Raw genomic sequence first — 18,830 nt, 5'->3', positions numbered from 1 at the left:
CACTGACCAGCAAATAACAGTATGAAATGTCTCTTGCCGAGTGCCATATACACTAAAAGCCACTGGAGGTCAGCAGAGAACTTGGTCCCACCATGGGCAGACTGGTGGGACTTGTACATCTAAGCCAGCAGGATCACAAGAGAGAGTGATGAACTCCCAAACTCTTCAAACGAGGAGGCTGCAGAAGATGAGATAAAGTGGGATCATGATATATGATGAAGCAAGGGCAAGTTTTAACTGCGTATGTGCAGAAATTTTGGAAAGCAAAGAATTACAAATAAGAAAACAAGAACCACTTGTAATTCAACCACCACCGGTGAAAACCACTATTAACATTTTGGTATTCTCAATAATTTTGAATAAAAGTGGCTTAACTAGCAGTGATATGTTTCAATTGAGAAAAAATAAACTCTGATGTTACTCAAATAGTAAAGTGCCGGCATCAGTACTTGCTGAGGTATCAGAAGCTTGGAAAAAATCCTAGGAATAGTAGAGTAATGTTCTTTAGTCAAGAGCATTACCAACACCCTTAATGGCACAGAAGTCAGTACTGTGTGGAAAAATGCAAAAATCCATGACTCAGAATTGGAATGTGATTCATAAGAGTCAGAGTCTGAATGTGAAATTCAGAATTACCTGAACAAATTTATTTCCCCTTTGAGGCACACACATTAATGATAAGACAAAAACATCCTTATCTAAGTCTAATAAATAGTTCTTACAATAGATACAAAAATTCTAAGTGAAGAAAGCATTGTGTTGAGTGAAATTTTTCTTTTTCATTTATAGATGAAAGGGTGCCTTATCATCAATCTCAAGTTAGATTTGATGAAATACTGTAGAAAATAATGTACTGTTGGGAGAGAACCTATTTTAAGTACTAAACATAGTACTTAGCTAACAGTTCATAATTGCTGGCTACAATTCATTACTCATTTATCCATCCATCTATTCAACAACTATAGCTGAACATCTACTATGTGCCAGGTACCATTCCAGCACTGGGGATTGACGGGTAGAAACAAGGTCCCTGCTCCTTGGGAGCTTGCATTTTGCCATCACCATTAATACAGCTGCTGCTTCTAATCACTTCCACAGGATAGAGTCTTAAATGAAATTCTTAAAACTCTTAATATATATAATACATGGACCAAAAAGACATATCAGTTTGGATTCCATAAGTACTGTAAGGGAGAAACCCTCTATAACAGTAAGTCTATCTTCCCCAGAGATGTAGATGCCTTTTATGGGCCTGCCAGAGGGGAAAAGCTGAAAGGGCAAACAGAAGTGTGACAAGCATGAGCCCCTGTATCACAGTCCTCTGCAGGAGGAACGCGGTACCTGCTCCAGCGTCCCAGGACACAAAGGCCCTCTGGGCAGTGGGAAGAGGCTGCTCCTCAACATTCTGTCTCCTTAACTGCCCTGGCTTCCTTTTCCTCCTCCTCTTCCTTTATTTCTCTCCTATTTTTGTTTTCCACGTCAGGTAAAAACAAATGAAAAATTTAGGGGCTTAGGAGGTAAACTAAATTTTACCACTAGAGCAGGGTTATTCAAGCTACAAGCTTTACACTGAGATTTCAACAAATATACGTAAGCTTAAAAAGTTGGAAGTTGCCGCATGACACTCTAGTGTCAGTCTGTATTCCAAATTCTCTTTCTACAGTTCCCAACTCTTTGGGATGGGGGTGAGGGTGGAGATGCAGAAAAGGAATCAAAAATCAAAGTTGCTACATCCAGCTCATAAACAAAAACAAAAGGACTGATCAGGTGAAATTAGCTTGTTATATCCACTCTTGCCTTCTTTCCTTGAAGTTCTGAGACTAGCTGAATGTTTCAATAAAAAAAATCCCCAGAAGTGCATATAAAGAAGAGGTGAAGGTAGGGCAGAAAGCACGCCACAGAATGCTATGAGGTGGAAGAGGACACAGAAGGAAAGGCAAGCAGCAAACTAAAGGGGCTCCTGTAACTATGTACGGACATGGGTTTTCCTGATCAGCTAGAAAACTGGTGCAGAGGACAACTTCAAAAGAAGTCCCAACACATTCTAAGGAGTGAGTATAGGCATACCTCAGAGATATTGCAGATTTGGTTCCAGACCACCACCTTAAAGCACATGTTGCAAAAAAAAAAAACAAGTCGAATGAATTTGTTGGTTTTCCAGCACAGGTAAAAGTTGTGTTCACAGTATAATGTTGTCTATTAAGTGTGCAATAGAATTGTATCTAGGAAAACAAATGTACATACCTTACTTTAAAAATACTTTATTGCTGAAAATGCTAACCATCACCTAAGCTTTCAGCAAGTCATAATCTTTTTAATGGTGGAGGGTCTTGCCTCAATGTTGATGGCTACTGACTGATCAGGGTGGTGGTTGCTGATGGTTAGGCAGCTGTGGTAACTTCTAAAATAAGACAGCAATGAAGTCTGACACATCAATTGACTCTTCCTTTCATAAACATTTCTCTGTAGCATGTGTTGCTGTTTGGTAGCATTTGACTCACAGCAGACCTTCTTTCAAAATTGGAGTCAATTCTCTCAAACTCTGCCGCTGCCTGTAAGCAAAGTTAATATTCTAAATTCTTTGTGGTCATTTCAACAACTTGCACAGCATCTTCAACAGGAGATTTCACCTCAAGCAATCACTTTTTTTGTTCATCCATACATCGACAACATTCACGTTTTATCGTAAGATAGAAGCAAGTCACTCACTAGTTTTTTAAAATTGAAATTTAGTTGATATACAATATGATATTGGTTTCAGATATACACAGTGATTTGACAAACCAAATGCATTATTAAATGGTCACCATGATGAGGGCAGCCACATCAGTCAATATACAAAAAAACTACAACACTACTATGTCACCATGCGGTACTTTCACCTCTGTGACTACTTCATAACTGTTAGTTAGTACCTGTTTATCCCCTTCACCTATTCTGCCCCCACCCTCCTTCAGGATCTGCTTCTAATTCTAGTTCTCCTTTTTCCACAGCATCTACAGTTACTTCCTCCACTGAAATCTTGAACCCCTCTAAGTCATCCATGAGGGTTGGAATCAACTTCTTCCAAACTCCTGTTAACGTTGATATTTTGGCCTCTTCCTATGGATCACAAATGTTCTCAATGGTTCAAGAATGGTGAATCCTTTTCAGAAGGTTTTCAATTTAGTTTGCCCAGATCCATCAGAGCAATCACCCTCTTTGGCTAGAATATATTTCTTCCACAATAAGACTTAGAAGTTGAAATTACTCCTTGATCCAAGGACTACAGAATAGATGTTGTGTTAGCAGACATGAAAACTTTAATTTGGTTGTATATATCCCCATCAGAGTTCTTGAGTGACTAGGTGCATTATCAATGAGCAGTAATACTTTAAAAGGAATCTTTTGTTCTGAGCAGTAGGTATCAACAGCGGGCTTAAAATATTCAGAAAACCATGTAAACAGATGTGCTACCATTCACACTTCATGGTTCCATTTATAGAACACAGAATTCTTAAGGGCCTTAGGATTTTCAGGATGGCAAATGAACACTGACTTCAACTTACAGTCATCAACTGCACTAGCTCCTAACAAGAAAGTCAGCCTATACTTGGAAGCTTTGAAGTCAGGCACTGACTTCTCCTCTCCAGCTATGAATATTTTAAATGGCATCTTCTCCCAATATTGTCTACAATGAAAATCTGTTGTTTAGTTATCCACCTTCATTAGTTACCTTAGCAAGATCTTCTGGATAACTTGCTTCAGCTTCTCCACCAGCACTTGCTGCTTCACTTGTACTTTTATGTTATGGAGATGACTTCTTCCCTTCACCTCATGAACCAACCTCTGCTAGTTTCATATTTTTCTGCTGTAGCTTCCTCACCTCTCTCAGCCTTCACACAATTGAAGAGAATTAGGGCCTTGCTCTGGATTAGACTTTGCCTTAAAGGAATGTTGTAGCTGGTTTCATCTTCTATCCAGACCATTAAAACTTTTGCCATGTCAGCAAATAGGTTGTTTTGCTCCCTTATCATTCAAGGTCACCAGAGAAGCAACTTTTAATTTCCTTCAAGAACTTTTCCATTGCATTCTTAACTTGGCTAACTGGCCCAAGAGGCCTTTCAGCTCATCTCAGCTTTCAATGTGCATTCCTCACTAGGTTTAATCATTCACAGCTTTTGATTTAAAATGAGAGACATGCAACTCTTCCTTTCACTTGAACATTTAGAGGCCATTTTAGGGTTATTAACTTGCCTAATTTCAATATTGTTGCACCTGAGAGAAACAGGAGGCCCAAGGAAAGGGAGACAAGAGGAACAGCTGGTTGGTGAAGCAGTAAGAACACACACAACATTTATCAATTAAGTTTGCTGTCTTAGGGACATGGTTTGTGGCACCCCAAAACAATTACAATAGTAACATCAAAGATCATTGATCACAGACCACCACACAAATAATGAAAAAGTTTGAAATACTGCAAGAATTACCAAAATGTGACACAGAGACAGGAAGTGAGCAAATGATGTTGGAAAAATGGGGCTATTTGACTTGCTTAATGCAGGATTGCCACATACCTTCAATTTGTAAAAATTGCAGTATCTACACAGCACAATAAAGCGAAGTGCAATAAAATGAGGTATGCCTGTACACATACCACCTCCCTCAGGGACTACTTTGAAAATACTCACTTGGAATATTTTATGACACTCATTCCCATTACATTTTTGCACTGTTATATACAATTATGTTATTTGTTTCCTGACTATGGCCTCACCTCATCTTCAATTCTTAAGCAGAGATGATAAAAAAAAATTGTAAAACAGGATTGGCAGAAATTTCCAAAAGCAAAACAATATGCAAGATTTGTGGCTAAGATAGACTCCATTAACTAATTTCAGACATGGATCACAACTCAATTTGCACTTGTAACACGTTGTGAAGCAATAAATAGTCAAAGATTTAAAAATTCATGCAAACAAAGGTTGTTTCATACATTTTGACACCTTCATTTCTTCCAAGAACCTATGCTGGGTTTTATCAAGTTTTTCAACATTTATTGAATGGATAAGATGATTTTCTTTATTTTACCTACTGATGGAATTTATTCTATTGCTTAATATTAAGCCATCTTTCTATTACTAGCATAAATTCCACTTGGTAATGGGAGAATATTCACAAAAGGCACAACTACCTTCCATAACACCTGGTGAGAAGGAAGAAAGATGTTTATGTCCAGGAGACAGCAACTTATCATGACCAATAAAATGGACGTACCATTGCCGTGGTCATGAATTTGTCACACCTGCTCAGGGGAGGTTTCTGCTGAAGAATTCAGACAGCCACGGAAAGAATGTGGGTCAGTTTCCAAAAGACACTGTCAAGTGGCTCTAAGTGTTCCTCAAAATGACTTTAGTAAAAGTGTATTCAAGCAAATACTTTCTAAATTCAATGAATATGTTGAAAATTATTTATCATAGTGAAAATAATCAGAAATTACAAAAAAACAGCATCACAGTACACCTGTACAGAACAGATTTCAAGCTTCTTCCACACATTTTTAACGACTCTAAAACAAGACCTTCCTCCCTGCTCTTTTCTTAACCCGACAAATGACATGTTCACTCACTTCTTATACTAACTTCTCAAAAATTTTAAACTTACAGAAAAGATGAAAAAGTAATCTAATATAACGTGTACACCCATACCCATATTTAGATTTTATCACATTTAGTTACTACATTTCTCTTTCTCGCTATATACATACACTTTTTATGGAGAGTAATAAACCAAGTTCCATGATTATTTTTAAAGTAACTTACTCCACTATACACAAGTAAGCAGTGGTATTCTGGTCCTAGAACAAAGGATTCTACCTTTGTAGAAGACTAGACCACACAGTATAGAAACAATAATAGAACAACTAATACCACATATAAGTAATTACAGTTTTGTTTATACATTGACCCATTACAGATAATTTAAATAGAGTATCATATAATTAATAACACATTTTTAGTCATTTTTATAAAGAAATTGGGTGAACTGTCAGTTTCCACGACAAATCCAATTTAAATTACTTTGACCTTCAAAATAGTATGGTTACCTGGTAAAAGCTATACACTTGTGGGTTACAGTCTGGCTCCCTCCATTTACTATGTAACCTTGGTAAGTCACTCAGCCCAAGTCTTTCAGTGTCTTCATCTGTTAAACAATAATACACTCCAGCTCTATGAAAGTTCAGTGTTCATTTCCACCACAGAAACTTCACACCTACTCCTCTTTCTGCCTGAACACTCTTCTTCCCCTATTTCCCTTAAAATTCCTACTCTTCCTTCAGGTCTTGTATCTTTTCTCAGAGAGGACTTCTCTATCCCTCCAGTTTAGCTTAGACTCATTCTCTCACAGCACCTAAAACCTTTCTTCAGAACAGTTATCACATGAGCAACTATGCATTTACTGCTCTTGCCTTTCTAAGTGTGTTTGGTTAACTGCTCTATCTCTAGAACCTACCACACTGCATTACAAATAGTAGGCATAAAAAAATTTTGTTGAAGGAATTAATAATATTATCTAACTCAAGGGAATGTAATGACAACTTTAACACATGTAAAAGCATGCCCAAATCCAAGTGAGCACTACATAAACAGTTCCCTGGAAATTTGACTAAAACCTCTTATAGGAACTTCTCCAAGAAATAACACTATTACTTTGAGTAGAAGGCCTGGATGATAAAGTGAGTCAGAAGCAAGGTAGACAGACTAAAGAATTAGAGGGTAGTTCAGAGCAGGCTCCCACAGTGCCACGCAGGTGATTAGTAAGAATGAGACGTGTGTGTGGGCAGGATGGTATCATGGCTCTGATGTCACCTTCTGCCTTTGCTAGGAAGCTTCATACATATCTTCTGACTGAAACTAATCCTGAAGCAGAAAACAGGTGCATTTGGCTGGAAAGAACACTGTAAATAAATACAGACCGCAAGAAGTAAAACTGTATTTGCATACAACATAATCGTCTAAGCAGAAAATCCTATGGTTCTCTACATAAAACTTATTTTAACTAATAAACACCAGTATACAAGGTAAATACACAAAATTCAATTGCATTTCTATATACTAACAATGAACAATCAGAAATTAAAATATTAAAAATCAATGCCATTTATAATAGCATCAAAACGTAAGAAATACTTTGGGATGGCAGATCTCACAAGACATATAAGACCTAAGGAAAAAATACCTGACAAACCCAAAATGAGGGACATTCTACAAAATACCTGACCTATACTCCTCAAAATTGTCAAGGTGGTGAAAAATAGAGAAAGACCGAGAAATGGACAAAACAGAGATAACTAAGAAGATCTGATAACTAAATGCAATATCCTGGATCTTGGAACATAAAAAGGACATGAGTGGAACACTTGATAAAATCTGAATAAAGTCTATAGTTTAGTTAATAGTAAAGTAGCAGTGTTAGTTTCTTAGTTTTGGCAAATGTTAATTTGCCAAATGTTTGTACCATGTAAATTTGTACCATGTTAATATAAGATGTCAACATTAGGGTAAACTGGGTAAGAAATGTAAAGGAACTCTCTGAATTATCTTTGCAACTTTTCTAGGTATCTACAATTGTCCCCCCCAAATTTTTCTTTAAATATCACTTACAACAAATGCCATTTGCTTACGGATAAATCTGACAAAGATGTAAAGACATACAGACTTACTGCTGCAAAACACTGCTGAGAGAAACTGAAAAGAACTAAAGAAATGGAGAGACAGACAGCGTTCATGGGTTGGAAGACTTATTACTGTTAAAATGAGAATTCTCTACAAATCAGTCTAAGGGTTCAAAGTAATCCCAATTAAAATCCCAGCAGTCTTCCCTCTATCCCTCACTCCCCTCCACCCCTCTGGTTAGAAATAACAGGCTGATTCTAAAAGTCATACAGAATGCAAAGCAACTTGAACAGCCAAACCATTTAGAAAAAAATTACCAAGTTGGAAGATTTAAACCTCAAGGCTTATTATAAAGCTCCAGTAATCTAGAAAGTGTGGTATTAGTTTATACATAGACAAACAGACAAATAAATCATAGGCAAATAGATCAACAGCACTGAACAGAGACCAGAAATAGATTCACACATATATGGTCAATTGGTTCTGACAAAGATGCAAAGTCAGTGGAGGATAGTCTTTTCAACAAATAAAGTCAGAACGCTTGATAACTATAATGAAAAAAATGAACTCCAATCTGTACATTGTGCCACTTGTAAAAATTAACTCCAAATGGATCATAGACCTAAATGTACTTCATACTATAAAATTCAGGAAAGAAAAACAGCAGAACACCTTTGTGACCTTAAGTGAGGGAACAATTTCTTAGGCACAGCATCAAAAGCATAATCCATTTTTTAATAAATATAAATTAGACTTCATCAAAATTAAGAATATGTGCCCTTCAAAACCCTCTCAAACAAAACTGGAGGTCTCATACTTCGTGATTTCAAACTTATTACAAAGCCACAGTAATCAAAATAGGGTGGTACTAGCATAAAGAAGACCAATGCAACAAAACAGAGGGCCCAGAAACTGACAAGGGTGCCAAGATCACTCAATGGGGGAAGGATAGTCTCATCAACAAACAGTATTAGGAAAATTGGATGTCCACATTCAAAACAATGAAAGTAGATCCTTACCTTGCACCATATACAAAAATTAGCTCAAAATGGATAAAGCCCCAAATATATGACCTAAACAATAATACTCTAAGAAGGACACATAAGAGAAAAGCTTCACAACATTGGACTTACAATGATTTCTTGGATATGACATCAAAAGCACAGAAAGCAACTGTAAAAACAGATCAACTGGAAGGTCAAATTTAAAACTTCTGTGCAAAGGATATAATCAATACAGTGAAATGGCAACATAAGGAATGGAACCACACATATATGGTCAATTGGTTTTGACAAAGATGCAAAGTCAGTGAAGAAAGGATAGTCTTTTCAACAAATAAAGTCAGAATAGCTTGATAACTACAATGCAAAAAATGAACTCCAATCCGTATCTGCAATGGGGTAGGGAAGGCACTGGATAATATGGGTGAATGTTGAAACCACAACGTTCCTCGTGTGAATCCTTCATTAGATTGTTTATCAATGATACCTTAATAAAAAAAATTTTTAATTAAAAATAAATAGGATATTTAGAAAAAAATAATAAAAAAGGGCAAAGGACTCATTTCTCCAAAGAGGGTATACAAACAGTCAACAAGCATATGAAAAGATGCTCAACATTACTACTCAGTAGGGAAATGCAAATCAAAAGCACAATGAGGTAGCACTTCACACCCTTTAGGATGGCTAGTATCACATGCATGCACCCCCCACCGCCTCCCCATACACAGAAAATGGCAAGTGTTGATTGGCAAGGGTATGGAGAAACTGGAACCCTTGTGCACTGCCGGTAGGAATGTAAAAATCTAGCTGCAATGGAATACAGTATGGTAGTTACTTAACAATTTAAAAATAAAATGACTATACGATGCAGCAATTCTACTTCTGGGTATACATCCAAAAGAACTGAAAGCAGGGTCTCAAAGAGATATTTGTACACCCATATTCATAGCAGCATTATTCCTAACAGTCAAGAGGTGGAAGTAACCCAAGTATCCATCAACAGACGAATGGATAAACGAAGTGTGACATATATGTGCAACAAACTATTATACCGCCTTAAAATAGAAGGAAATTCTGATCCATGTTGTAGCATGTATAAACCTTGAGGACATTATGCTAAGTGAAATAAAGCCAGTCACAGAAAGACAAATACCGTATGAACCCACTTATATGAGGTATCTAGGGTCAAATTCATAGAAACAAAAAGTAGAATTGTGGGGAATCTAGTAACCACAATGTTGCTCATGTAAGTGTGTATTAATGATAACAAAATTTTTTAAAAAATGATATTTGGCTACAAAAGAAAAAGTAGAATGGTGGTTGTCAGTGATCTTGGGGAAGGGACTATGGGGAGTTGTTATTTAATGAGTATAGCATTTCAGTATTGCAAAATGAAGTTCTAGAGACTGGTAATACAACAATGTGAACATACTTAATGCTACTGAACCCTACAACTAAAAATGGTAAAGATACTAAATTTTATGGTCTGTGTATTTTACCACAGTTAAAAAGAGAGACACTCTTGAGAAGGTAGAATGGAAGAAAGTACTTGTGAAATGACACATTTAAAAAAGAACTTGTATTCATAATATATAAAGAGCTCAAAACCCAATAAGAAATTATTATACTTGTTAATAATTTAACAAATATGTTAAATAAACTGACCATACCAAGTGCTGGCAAGAATCTGGAACCGCTGAAACACTCATACACTGCTAATAGAAATTAAAATAATACAAATATTCTGTACTGGAAAACAGTTTGGCAGTTTCTTAAAAAGTTAAATATATACTTACAATATAACCAAGGAATTTCACACCTAGGTATTTGCCCAAGATAAATGAAAGCACATGTACAAAGATCTCCACCTCAATGTTCACAGCAGTTTTATTTATAATAGCCCAATACTGAAAGCAACCCAAACGTCGGTCAATAGGTGAATAGTTAAACAAGCTGTGGTATATAGCCATACAACACAGTATCACTCAATAATAAAAACAACACACACAACAGTTTCAAAATTACAATGCTAAATCAAAAAAAACAACCTATCCACAAACAAAAATAATATATAATGTATGATTCCACTTAAATAAAATTATAGATAAACTAATCCATAGTAACAGAAAGAAGTTCCGTGATCCCCTGAGGACTGATGCAGGGAGAAAGGGAACACAGCGGAGAAAGATAACTTGGGGATGACAGATATCTTGACATCTTGACTGTGGTGATGGCTTCAAGGGTGTACACATGTGTCAAAACATTTAAATTGTATAATTTAAACTTTTGCAGTTTATTATATGTCAAGTATTCTTCAATAAGTCTTTTTTCTTTAAATAAATCCTACCAAAGGAATTCTGCCTAAAAGGCATTTCTCTCCAGACCAAGGATTCCTAAGGTCCTTCCAGTTCAATACTGTAATCCAACTGGCACATAAGGGGTTACCCAAAGTACAGTTTATCTTATAATCTCTAAGAGAGTGGGAATGTGAATAAATTATCTATAAGGATTTCATAGTGTCACTTTTAAAAAGTGAAGGATTACACAGAAAGGAATAAAATATTTAGAATAAACAATGTGTCAGATATAACAGTCATTAGTAAAAAACCAATTTTGTGGAACTCTCTAGTGGATCAAGAAGTATCTGAACTATGGTTGCTTAGTCCCATAAAAGGAAAACCTGATTACTAGCAATGATGTCAGATTTATTTCAAAACTAAACCCATTTGAAAGAATAAGTATATTTATGGTTCAGCAGTTAATTTTTCTTCTCAATGACTGTAAGCTTAAGAGCAAAATTTCAGATATTATGGTCCAAGTTCAGTGAAAGTAGGGACTGTTGTCTCACTGTAATATCTAATTAAATGCAAAGAATAGAATGATTTGAAATGAGAGCCCACACCAAAACATCTTCTCTGCCAGAATGGTGGGAAGAATGATCCAGAAGCCAGTGTGGAAATGCAGTCCATGCTTATACTGACAACCTTTTATTGATCCCTTCATCATATCTACTTATAAATATCAACAAAAAGAAATATGGGGTATGGTTTATAAAATACTAAAATGCTTTGCTGTTACCTGTTTCTGCCTAGCACAGAACCTATGTATGTGAAATTGGATAGAAAAGAAGCAAATAGATCTCTCAAGGATGGCCAGAAGATATGGATTCTAAATCTGGCTTGACTAGACATTAAGCTGTAGGACACTAGTTAAGCCACTTTATTTCCATTTCCTCATCTGTAAAATAAAAAGTTAGTGCACATACTCACACACGTACATACACACACACACACAAATTCTAAATATCATGTTAAGTGTAAAATAGGAAATTTGCAGAATGGAAGCATTCTGTATTCAGGTGAACTTACCAATAATTCAATGCAACAGCTTTTAATGAGCAGTCTGTTTCCCAGAAACTGTCAGATGCTTGAGATTCACAGATTAATGAGTAGTTTGCTCTCAACTTAAAAAGGAGCATTAAAAAAAAGAAAAAAATCCTGCTTTTGAAGAACTGACATTGTAGCTGGTGAGACAACTAAGACACAAGGAACCAGAACTATAAAATGCAGTTGGTAGTACAAGAGAGGCAAGTTCAAGTGTAACAGAAGCACTCAGGTGGAAACATCATAGCAAGCTCACTAGTTCCTGTTGGAGGTATCTGTCATGTATACGGAAAACCATGAGGACTTTTATAGAGAATACTCCACTGGGACAAGTAAAATTCAAGAGGGTGGATTTTAAGTGAGTCTAACCTAAGTTCCCAACATTCTTAGTAATTTTAATCAGTAACTACAGTTAATTATACCTCTAAAACAGGCGTAAGAGAAACACAAAAATCTGAGATTGTTTTATTTGAAATGACTACAAATATTAAATAGCATGCTTAGAAAACAGAAATCCATTTTCTTCCTAAAACTATATTTCAATTTTATTTATTGATTTTGGTTATTTCCTTTGGTAGAACACATTGCTAGTTAATGATTTACTACCTAAATGATTGCCTTACTATATTTTAGTGAAACTCCCTCCCAATTTTAAACCCTTCACACAAGCAAAAAGTAAAGAAGTTATAAGTACATAAAGTGTGTTATAAGTACATAAAGATTAAAAATTAACATTTTTAACCAAGGTCACTAGAACCTTTTTGGTTTGTTCTCCACTTAAAGCAGAGCATTTTTTTAAAAAAGAAAAGAAAAATGTGTGTACACGTGTGTTCGTGTATGTGTGTGTGCGTGTGTGCATGGGAGAAGTGGGGCTGGGGCAGTTTCTTCCAGACTTTCTGTGGTACTTACAGTGCTGATCACAATCAACTCTGGCAAACACTACTTGATTTTCATTTGGATATTCTTCCTTAATGACATTGGAAGCTTCCTCAAAAATTGGATGCAACATCTGACTGAAACGACACCTATGCACAGAGAAGCATACCAGTTAAAACTGAAAAGCAAAAGCAAAGAAATCTTATTTCAGTTATTTTCCACTGATATTTAGTATATGTAAAATAAACAGCTTGCTTTTGAGACAATCACATAATTAATTTAGTTATGATTCCTGATGTCATTTTTTGGAGATGAAGACAATTTTGAATTCAAAGACTATTGCCATTCAAAAACTGTACAATGGCCTTAAGTAAATGGCCAATATTATGGAGCACACAGCTAAGGATCTCTCACAGGGGCCATGAAACAAGTCTGAAATAAACTCTCTAAGATATATCTACTTGGACTTTTAAGTATTGAGATGTGGTCATTTATAAATGAATTTGCTTTCTCTTAAACAATGAACATATTCTTAAGCTACTATAAAAAAATCTTTAGAATGGTAAGTTTATTGCAAATATTAGGCCAATTCGCCTGTCCAGTTCACTCAATCTCATAGGCAAGTTAGCATACTAAATAAGTTGTATGAAAAACATGTATATGTATAATGAACTGTTACCCCTCAATACTTTCCCCTGGTTAAAGTGGGCTTTTGTATCTATAAACTTATTAAATATACTAAGTCCAAGAGCAAAAATTTTTAATTCCTAAACAAGACTTCTATCCATGTTTCTTTTGTCATTTTTTGTTTTGTTTTTACTTTTAAAAAGGGGCACAAACCCCACAATATTCCAGAAACTCGACACTTCTAATTCTGACCATCCCTTAATCAACCACTTCACAAGTGTATGTTGTGGGTCTTTAAAGGACCTAATAAGAAAGAGAAGACTCAGAATCACCACACAGCCAGCTGGGTGAGCATGGTCATTCTCACATGAAAATGTATCAAGTATTTGTTAACAAAACAACAAACTATAATTGCTACTATTGCTTCCAGAGCCCCTTTCCACCAGTAATTTTAGTTAAGTGAAGCCTGTGAACTCTTTAATCCACATGTGATTGGGTCACATATATTAACTAAAGTCAACAAAAAATATTATAAAGCCTGTGAAGGAGGCAACCTTCATACTTCCTCCCTACTTCTTTTTCTGTATATCTCTTCCAGCCCACTCACCTGACTTCCTAAGGAGATGTCCTAGAATATACCAAGGAGACACAATCTGTATCTTCAATATCTTGCTTTCAAGTGGCTCTTTCCTCTTTTAGCATTCTTAAATCTCTCCCATCTGGGATAGGTGGGTGAGGTCTGTGGACATCAGGGACCGTGTCTTATTTGACTATATACTCTAATAAGCATTTCAACAGATGTCTGTTAAATGAGTAAGTTGACAAAATGGAGGAGCTGGAGAGGCTAAGACTATGAGTTTGTGGGTTCTTACAATTTTCTGAAAATAGGGTGCTGGAGGGCAAAGAGTACAAGGGGTAGGAATTGATTAATGGTGTCTTGAAGACTTAGTCTATGGCCTACTAGAGAATCAGGGGACAGATTCCTGACTTAAGAGCAAGTTAAAGACATACATTGAGAGCTGCTTCTTTCTGGATTGTCCAGTTTTGCTACCCAGTGTGCATTTAAGAAAGGTTTATGTTTAAAACTGGATCAGTTTTAATACCAAAACTTGAAAAGGAAAGATAAAATAAAAGGCCAACTGTAATATTACTATATCTTCATACACATGAATCCATACATATGAAAAGATCTATTTATAAAAGTAACATTGCAAAAGCAATATATGTATTAAAAGGGCCTTAAGGGTCCTCTGAATCCTCTGTCCATTCTACTACTTAAAGCAACCCTTTAACAAAAAATCAAACGGGTAAAAGTCTTTGTAGGGATAATCTGGGGGCACTTACTAGTAAGACTTAGTGGAGAAAAAAATAAGCTTTGGAGTCAGACATACCTGAGTTTAAATCCCAGTTCCACCACTTACTAGCCGTATGACCTCTCTGAGCCTCAATTTCCTCAACCTAAAATGGAAATTATAATACCTACCTGCAGGGTAGTTCTATGCATTAAAAACAGTATACAAAAAGAGTCTGGCATATAACAGCATTACTAAGTACCTACCAGTTCATTATCTTCTGAGGCATATCAGTATTTGGGGGCAATTTTATCAGAGAATTCTTTCGTAAACAGTCACAACCACAACTTTCAGAGGAAACTCAAAATCTAGCCTTTCAGCCAAACAGTATAAGTCTAAGTTCTACAGCCAATTACCTAAGTTTTTTAGTTAAATAAAACAGTACTAACTCATGAATGACTTTATTCTTTGGGTGCTATGTTTTTCCAAATAACTACAATTACTTCACATTTTCCAATATAATTTTTGCAACAAGGTCAGTGGCATGTTCTATTTCTCTTCCTTACAACACACAAAATCCCTCAATCAAGAGAACTGCATTCCAGGAGGATTAAAGATGGTGGTGTGAGAGGTGAGACAGAAATCTGCTCCCAAAACCACACACATCATGAAAATAAAGCAAAAAAAAAAAAAAAAAGAGCAATAGGAAAGAAGGCTGCAGCAGAATGCCTACACATGAGCAAAACAGTAGACCTCAAGGAAAAGGTTAAAGTACCAAAGCCATGATCCGGAGGGACCTAAGTACTTCCCCCACCCAAGCTCAATGGAGGGAGAAAGAGAAACGGAGCAGGGAGGGGGTGGAGGCCTAGGACTGCTGAACACTGAGCCCTGGAGATCTGCTCTAGGGTATGAACCTACATTACATGGTGCTCTGGAGATTAGTGGGGTTGGAAAGCTAAGGCAGACGGAATACCTGGAGAGAATAAGATTCCAGCCACTCTGGAAAACAGGGATCCACACCCTGCCACTGTGAGACAACAGAAAGGTAGGCAGTCTGAGAGACTTCCTAACAGCAAGAGGGCTGCTAAAGGGGCAAGGAGTGCACACAGCTTGCTGCTCAGGAAAAAGGACAGGTGGACAAAATTGTCAGGATGCACTTTGCCCAGCAGGTTGGGAACTTGCAGGAGCTTCAGGCGCTCCATCCCTCTGGCTGGCTACGCAGCTCTGAGGCACCCCTGCCACAATACTCAGCCTGCTGCGCCTTTCAACTGGCACCAGCTCGCAAACCAGCTGCTCCTGACATTGCACCAAGCCAGCCAGAGGAAGGACCTACCTACAGAAGCTACAAGTGCAAACCACAGAGGCTTCTCCCGGCATGCTCAGCCCACTAGCCCTGGCAGTGGAGATGGACATTGTAGCCGGCAAGCAGGAAAGACCTCTTTCCTCCCAACAGGCACCAGTGCTGCTTGCCTGCAACCCCGGCCATTGCTCCAGGGGCTGAGCAGCTCCAGAGGACGGAGCTTCTGGGCACTAGGAGGAGACACCTACAAATATGAAACATCTAGGGAACCTGGTTCAATCCAAAATCCCACAAACACCAGAAAGAGTGCAAAGTGAAACTAAATTCATCAATCTTCCTGAAAGAGATTTCAAAATAAAAATCATATACACACTCAGAGAGCTACAGAAAAATATTCAATAACTCAGGAAGAAATTCAGGAATGAGATACAAACATTGAAGAATTCAGTATCTGAAGTGAAACATACAGTGGAGGGATTTAAAAGCAGATTAGATGAAGGAGAGGAGACAGTGAATCAAATAGAAATTAGAGAACAGGAATACAAAGGAGCTGAGACACAGAAAGAAAAATGGATTTCTAGGAATGAAAGAATATTGAGAGAACTGTGTGACCAATCCAAACAGAACAATATTCGTATTATAGGGGTACCAGAAGAAGAAGAGAGAGAAAAAGGGATAGAAACTTCATCAGTCTGGGGAAGGAGATAGACACTCAGGCCATGGAGGTACACAGATCTCCCAATAAAAGGGACCCAAGAAAGATAACACCAAGGCATATAACAATTAAAATGGCAAAGATCAAGGATAAAGACAGAGTACCAAAAGCAGCCAGAGAGAAATAAAAATCACATACAAAGGGAAATTCATTAGGCTATTGTCAAACTTCCCAACAGAAACCTTACAGGCCAGAGGGAAGTGGCATGATATATTTAATGCAATGAAGTAGAGGGGCCTCAAACCAAGAATACTCTATCTGGCAAGATTATCATTTAAATGTGAAAGAGGGATTAAACAATTTCCAGACAAGCAAAAGCTGAAAGATTTTACTTCCCACAAACAGTCTCTACAGTATATTTTGGAGGGACTGCTCTAGATCAAGTGTTCCTAAAGCCAAATAACTATCACCAGAGGAAATAAAACCACAGTAAGTAAAGTGGACCAACTAATTACTAAGCAGTTGGAAAATCAAATCAACAACCCCCAAAATAAGTCAAGGGGTAGACAAAGAGTACAGAATCAAATACTTAATATATAAAGAACAGAGGAGGAAGAAAAAGGAGAAGAAGAAAAAAGAACCTTTAGATTGTGTTGTAATAGCACACTAAGTGAGTTAAATTAGACTGTTAGTAAGGAAGTTACCCTTGAACCTTTGGTAACCACAAATTGAAGCCTGCAATGGCAATAAGTACATATCTATCGATATTCACCCTAAATGCAAATGGTATGAATACACCAATCAAAAGACACAGAGTCACTGAATGGATAAAAAAAACAAGACCCATTTATATGCTGCCTACAAGAGACTCACTTCAAACCCAAAGATATACACAGACTAAAAGTGAAGGGATGGAAAAAGATATTTCATGCAACTAACAGGGAGAAAAAGTAGGAGTTACAGTATTTGTATCAGACAAAATAGACTTCAAAACAAAGAAACTAACAAGAGACAAAGAAGAACATTACATAATGATAAAGGGATCAGTCCAACAAGAGGATATAACCATTATAAATGTCTACACACCCAACAGAGGAGCACCTACATATGTGAAACAAATACTAACAGAATTAAAGGGGAAATAGAATACAATGCATTCATTTTAGGAGACTTCAACACACCACTAACTCCAAAGGATAGATCAACAGAAAATAAGTAAGGAGGCAGAGGCACTGAACAACACATTGGAACAGATGGGCCTAACAGACATCTACAGAACTCTCCACCCAAAAACAGCAGGAATATTCTTCTCAAGTGCACATAGAATGTTTTCAAGAATAGATCATACACTAGGCTACAAAAAGAGCCTCGGTAAATTCAAAAAGATTGAAATTGTACCAACCAGCTTCTCAGACCACGAAAGTATGAAATAGAAATAAATTATGCAAAGAAAACAAAAAAGCCCACAAACACATGGAGGTTTAACAACATGCTCCTAAATAGTCAATGGATCAATGACCAAATAAAAATAGAGATCAAGCAATATATGGAGACAAATGAAAACAATAAGTCAACACAGCAAAATCAACACGATGCAGCGAAGGCCATGTTAAGAGGAAGGTAAATTGCAATACAGGTCTACCTCAGGAACGAAGAACAACCCCACATAAACAGTCTAAACTCACAATTAACGAAACTAGAAAAAGAAGAACAAATGAGGCCCAAAGTCATAAGGAATGACATAATAAAGATTAGAGAATAAATAAATAAAACTGACAAGAATAAAACAATAGGAAGAATCAATGAAAGCAGGAGCTGGTTCTTTGAGAAAATAAACAAAATAGATAAACTCCTGGCCAGACTTACCAAGAAAAAGAGAGTCTACACATATAAACAGAATCAGAAATAAGAAAGGAAAAATCACTATGGACACTACTAATATATAAAGAATTATTAGAGAATACTATGAAAAATTATATGCTAATAAACTTGATAACCTAGAAGAAATGGACAACTTTCTAGAAAAATACAACCTTTCAAG

General features: G+C 36.6%; 2 protein-coding genes across 3 annotated transcripts in view; one reads left to right on the top strand and one right to left on the bottom strand.

The window, feature by feature from the left end:
• The window catches only part of STX17 (syntaxin 17), a 135,596-nt gene extending 131,264 nt beyond the window's left edge, over positions 1-4,332 (top strand). Inside the window, exon 13 of the transcript XR_012127093.1 lies at positions 2,994-4,332. The gene's annotated coding sequence lies outside the window, so the exon portion shown is untranslated. The remainder of the gene's footprint in view (positions 1-2,993) is intronic.
• ERP44 (endoplasmic reticulum protein 44) overlaps positions 1-18,830 on the bottom strand; it is a 109,923-nt gene that overhangs the window by 36,498 nt on the left and 54,595 nt on the right. For both annotated transcript variants that reach the window (XM_037003933.2, XM_037003938.2), the window contains one exon: positions 12,949-13,064. In XM_037003933.2, coding sequence (XP_036859828.2) covers positions 12,949-13,064 — 116 coding nt within the window. The remainder of the gene's footprint in view (positions 1-12,948; positions 13,065-18,830) is intronic.

Source organism: Manis javanica, chromosome 2, assembly GCF_040802235.1.
Source record: "Manis javanica isolate MJ-LG chromosome 2, MJ_LKY, whole genome shotgun sequence".
Taxonomy (NCBI): Eukaryota; Metazoa; Chordata; class Mammalia; order Pholidota; family Manidae; genus Manis; species Manis javanica.
This window is presented reverse-complemented; position numbering and strand designations above follow the sequence as displayed.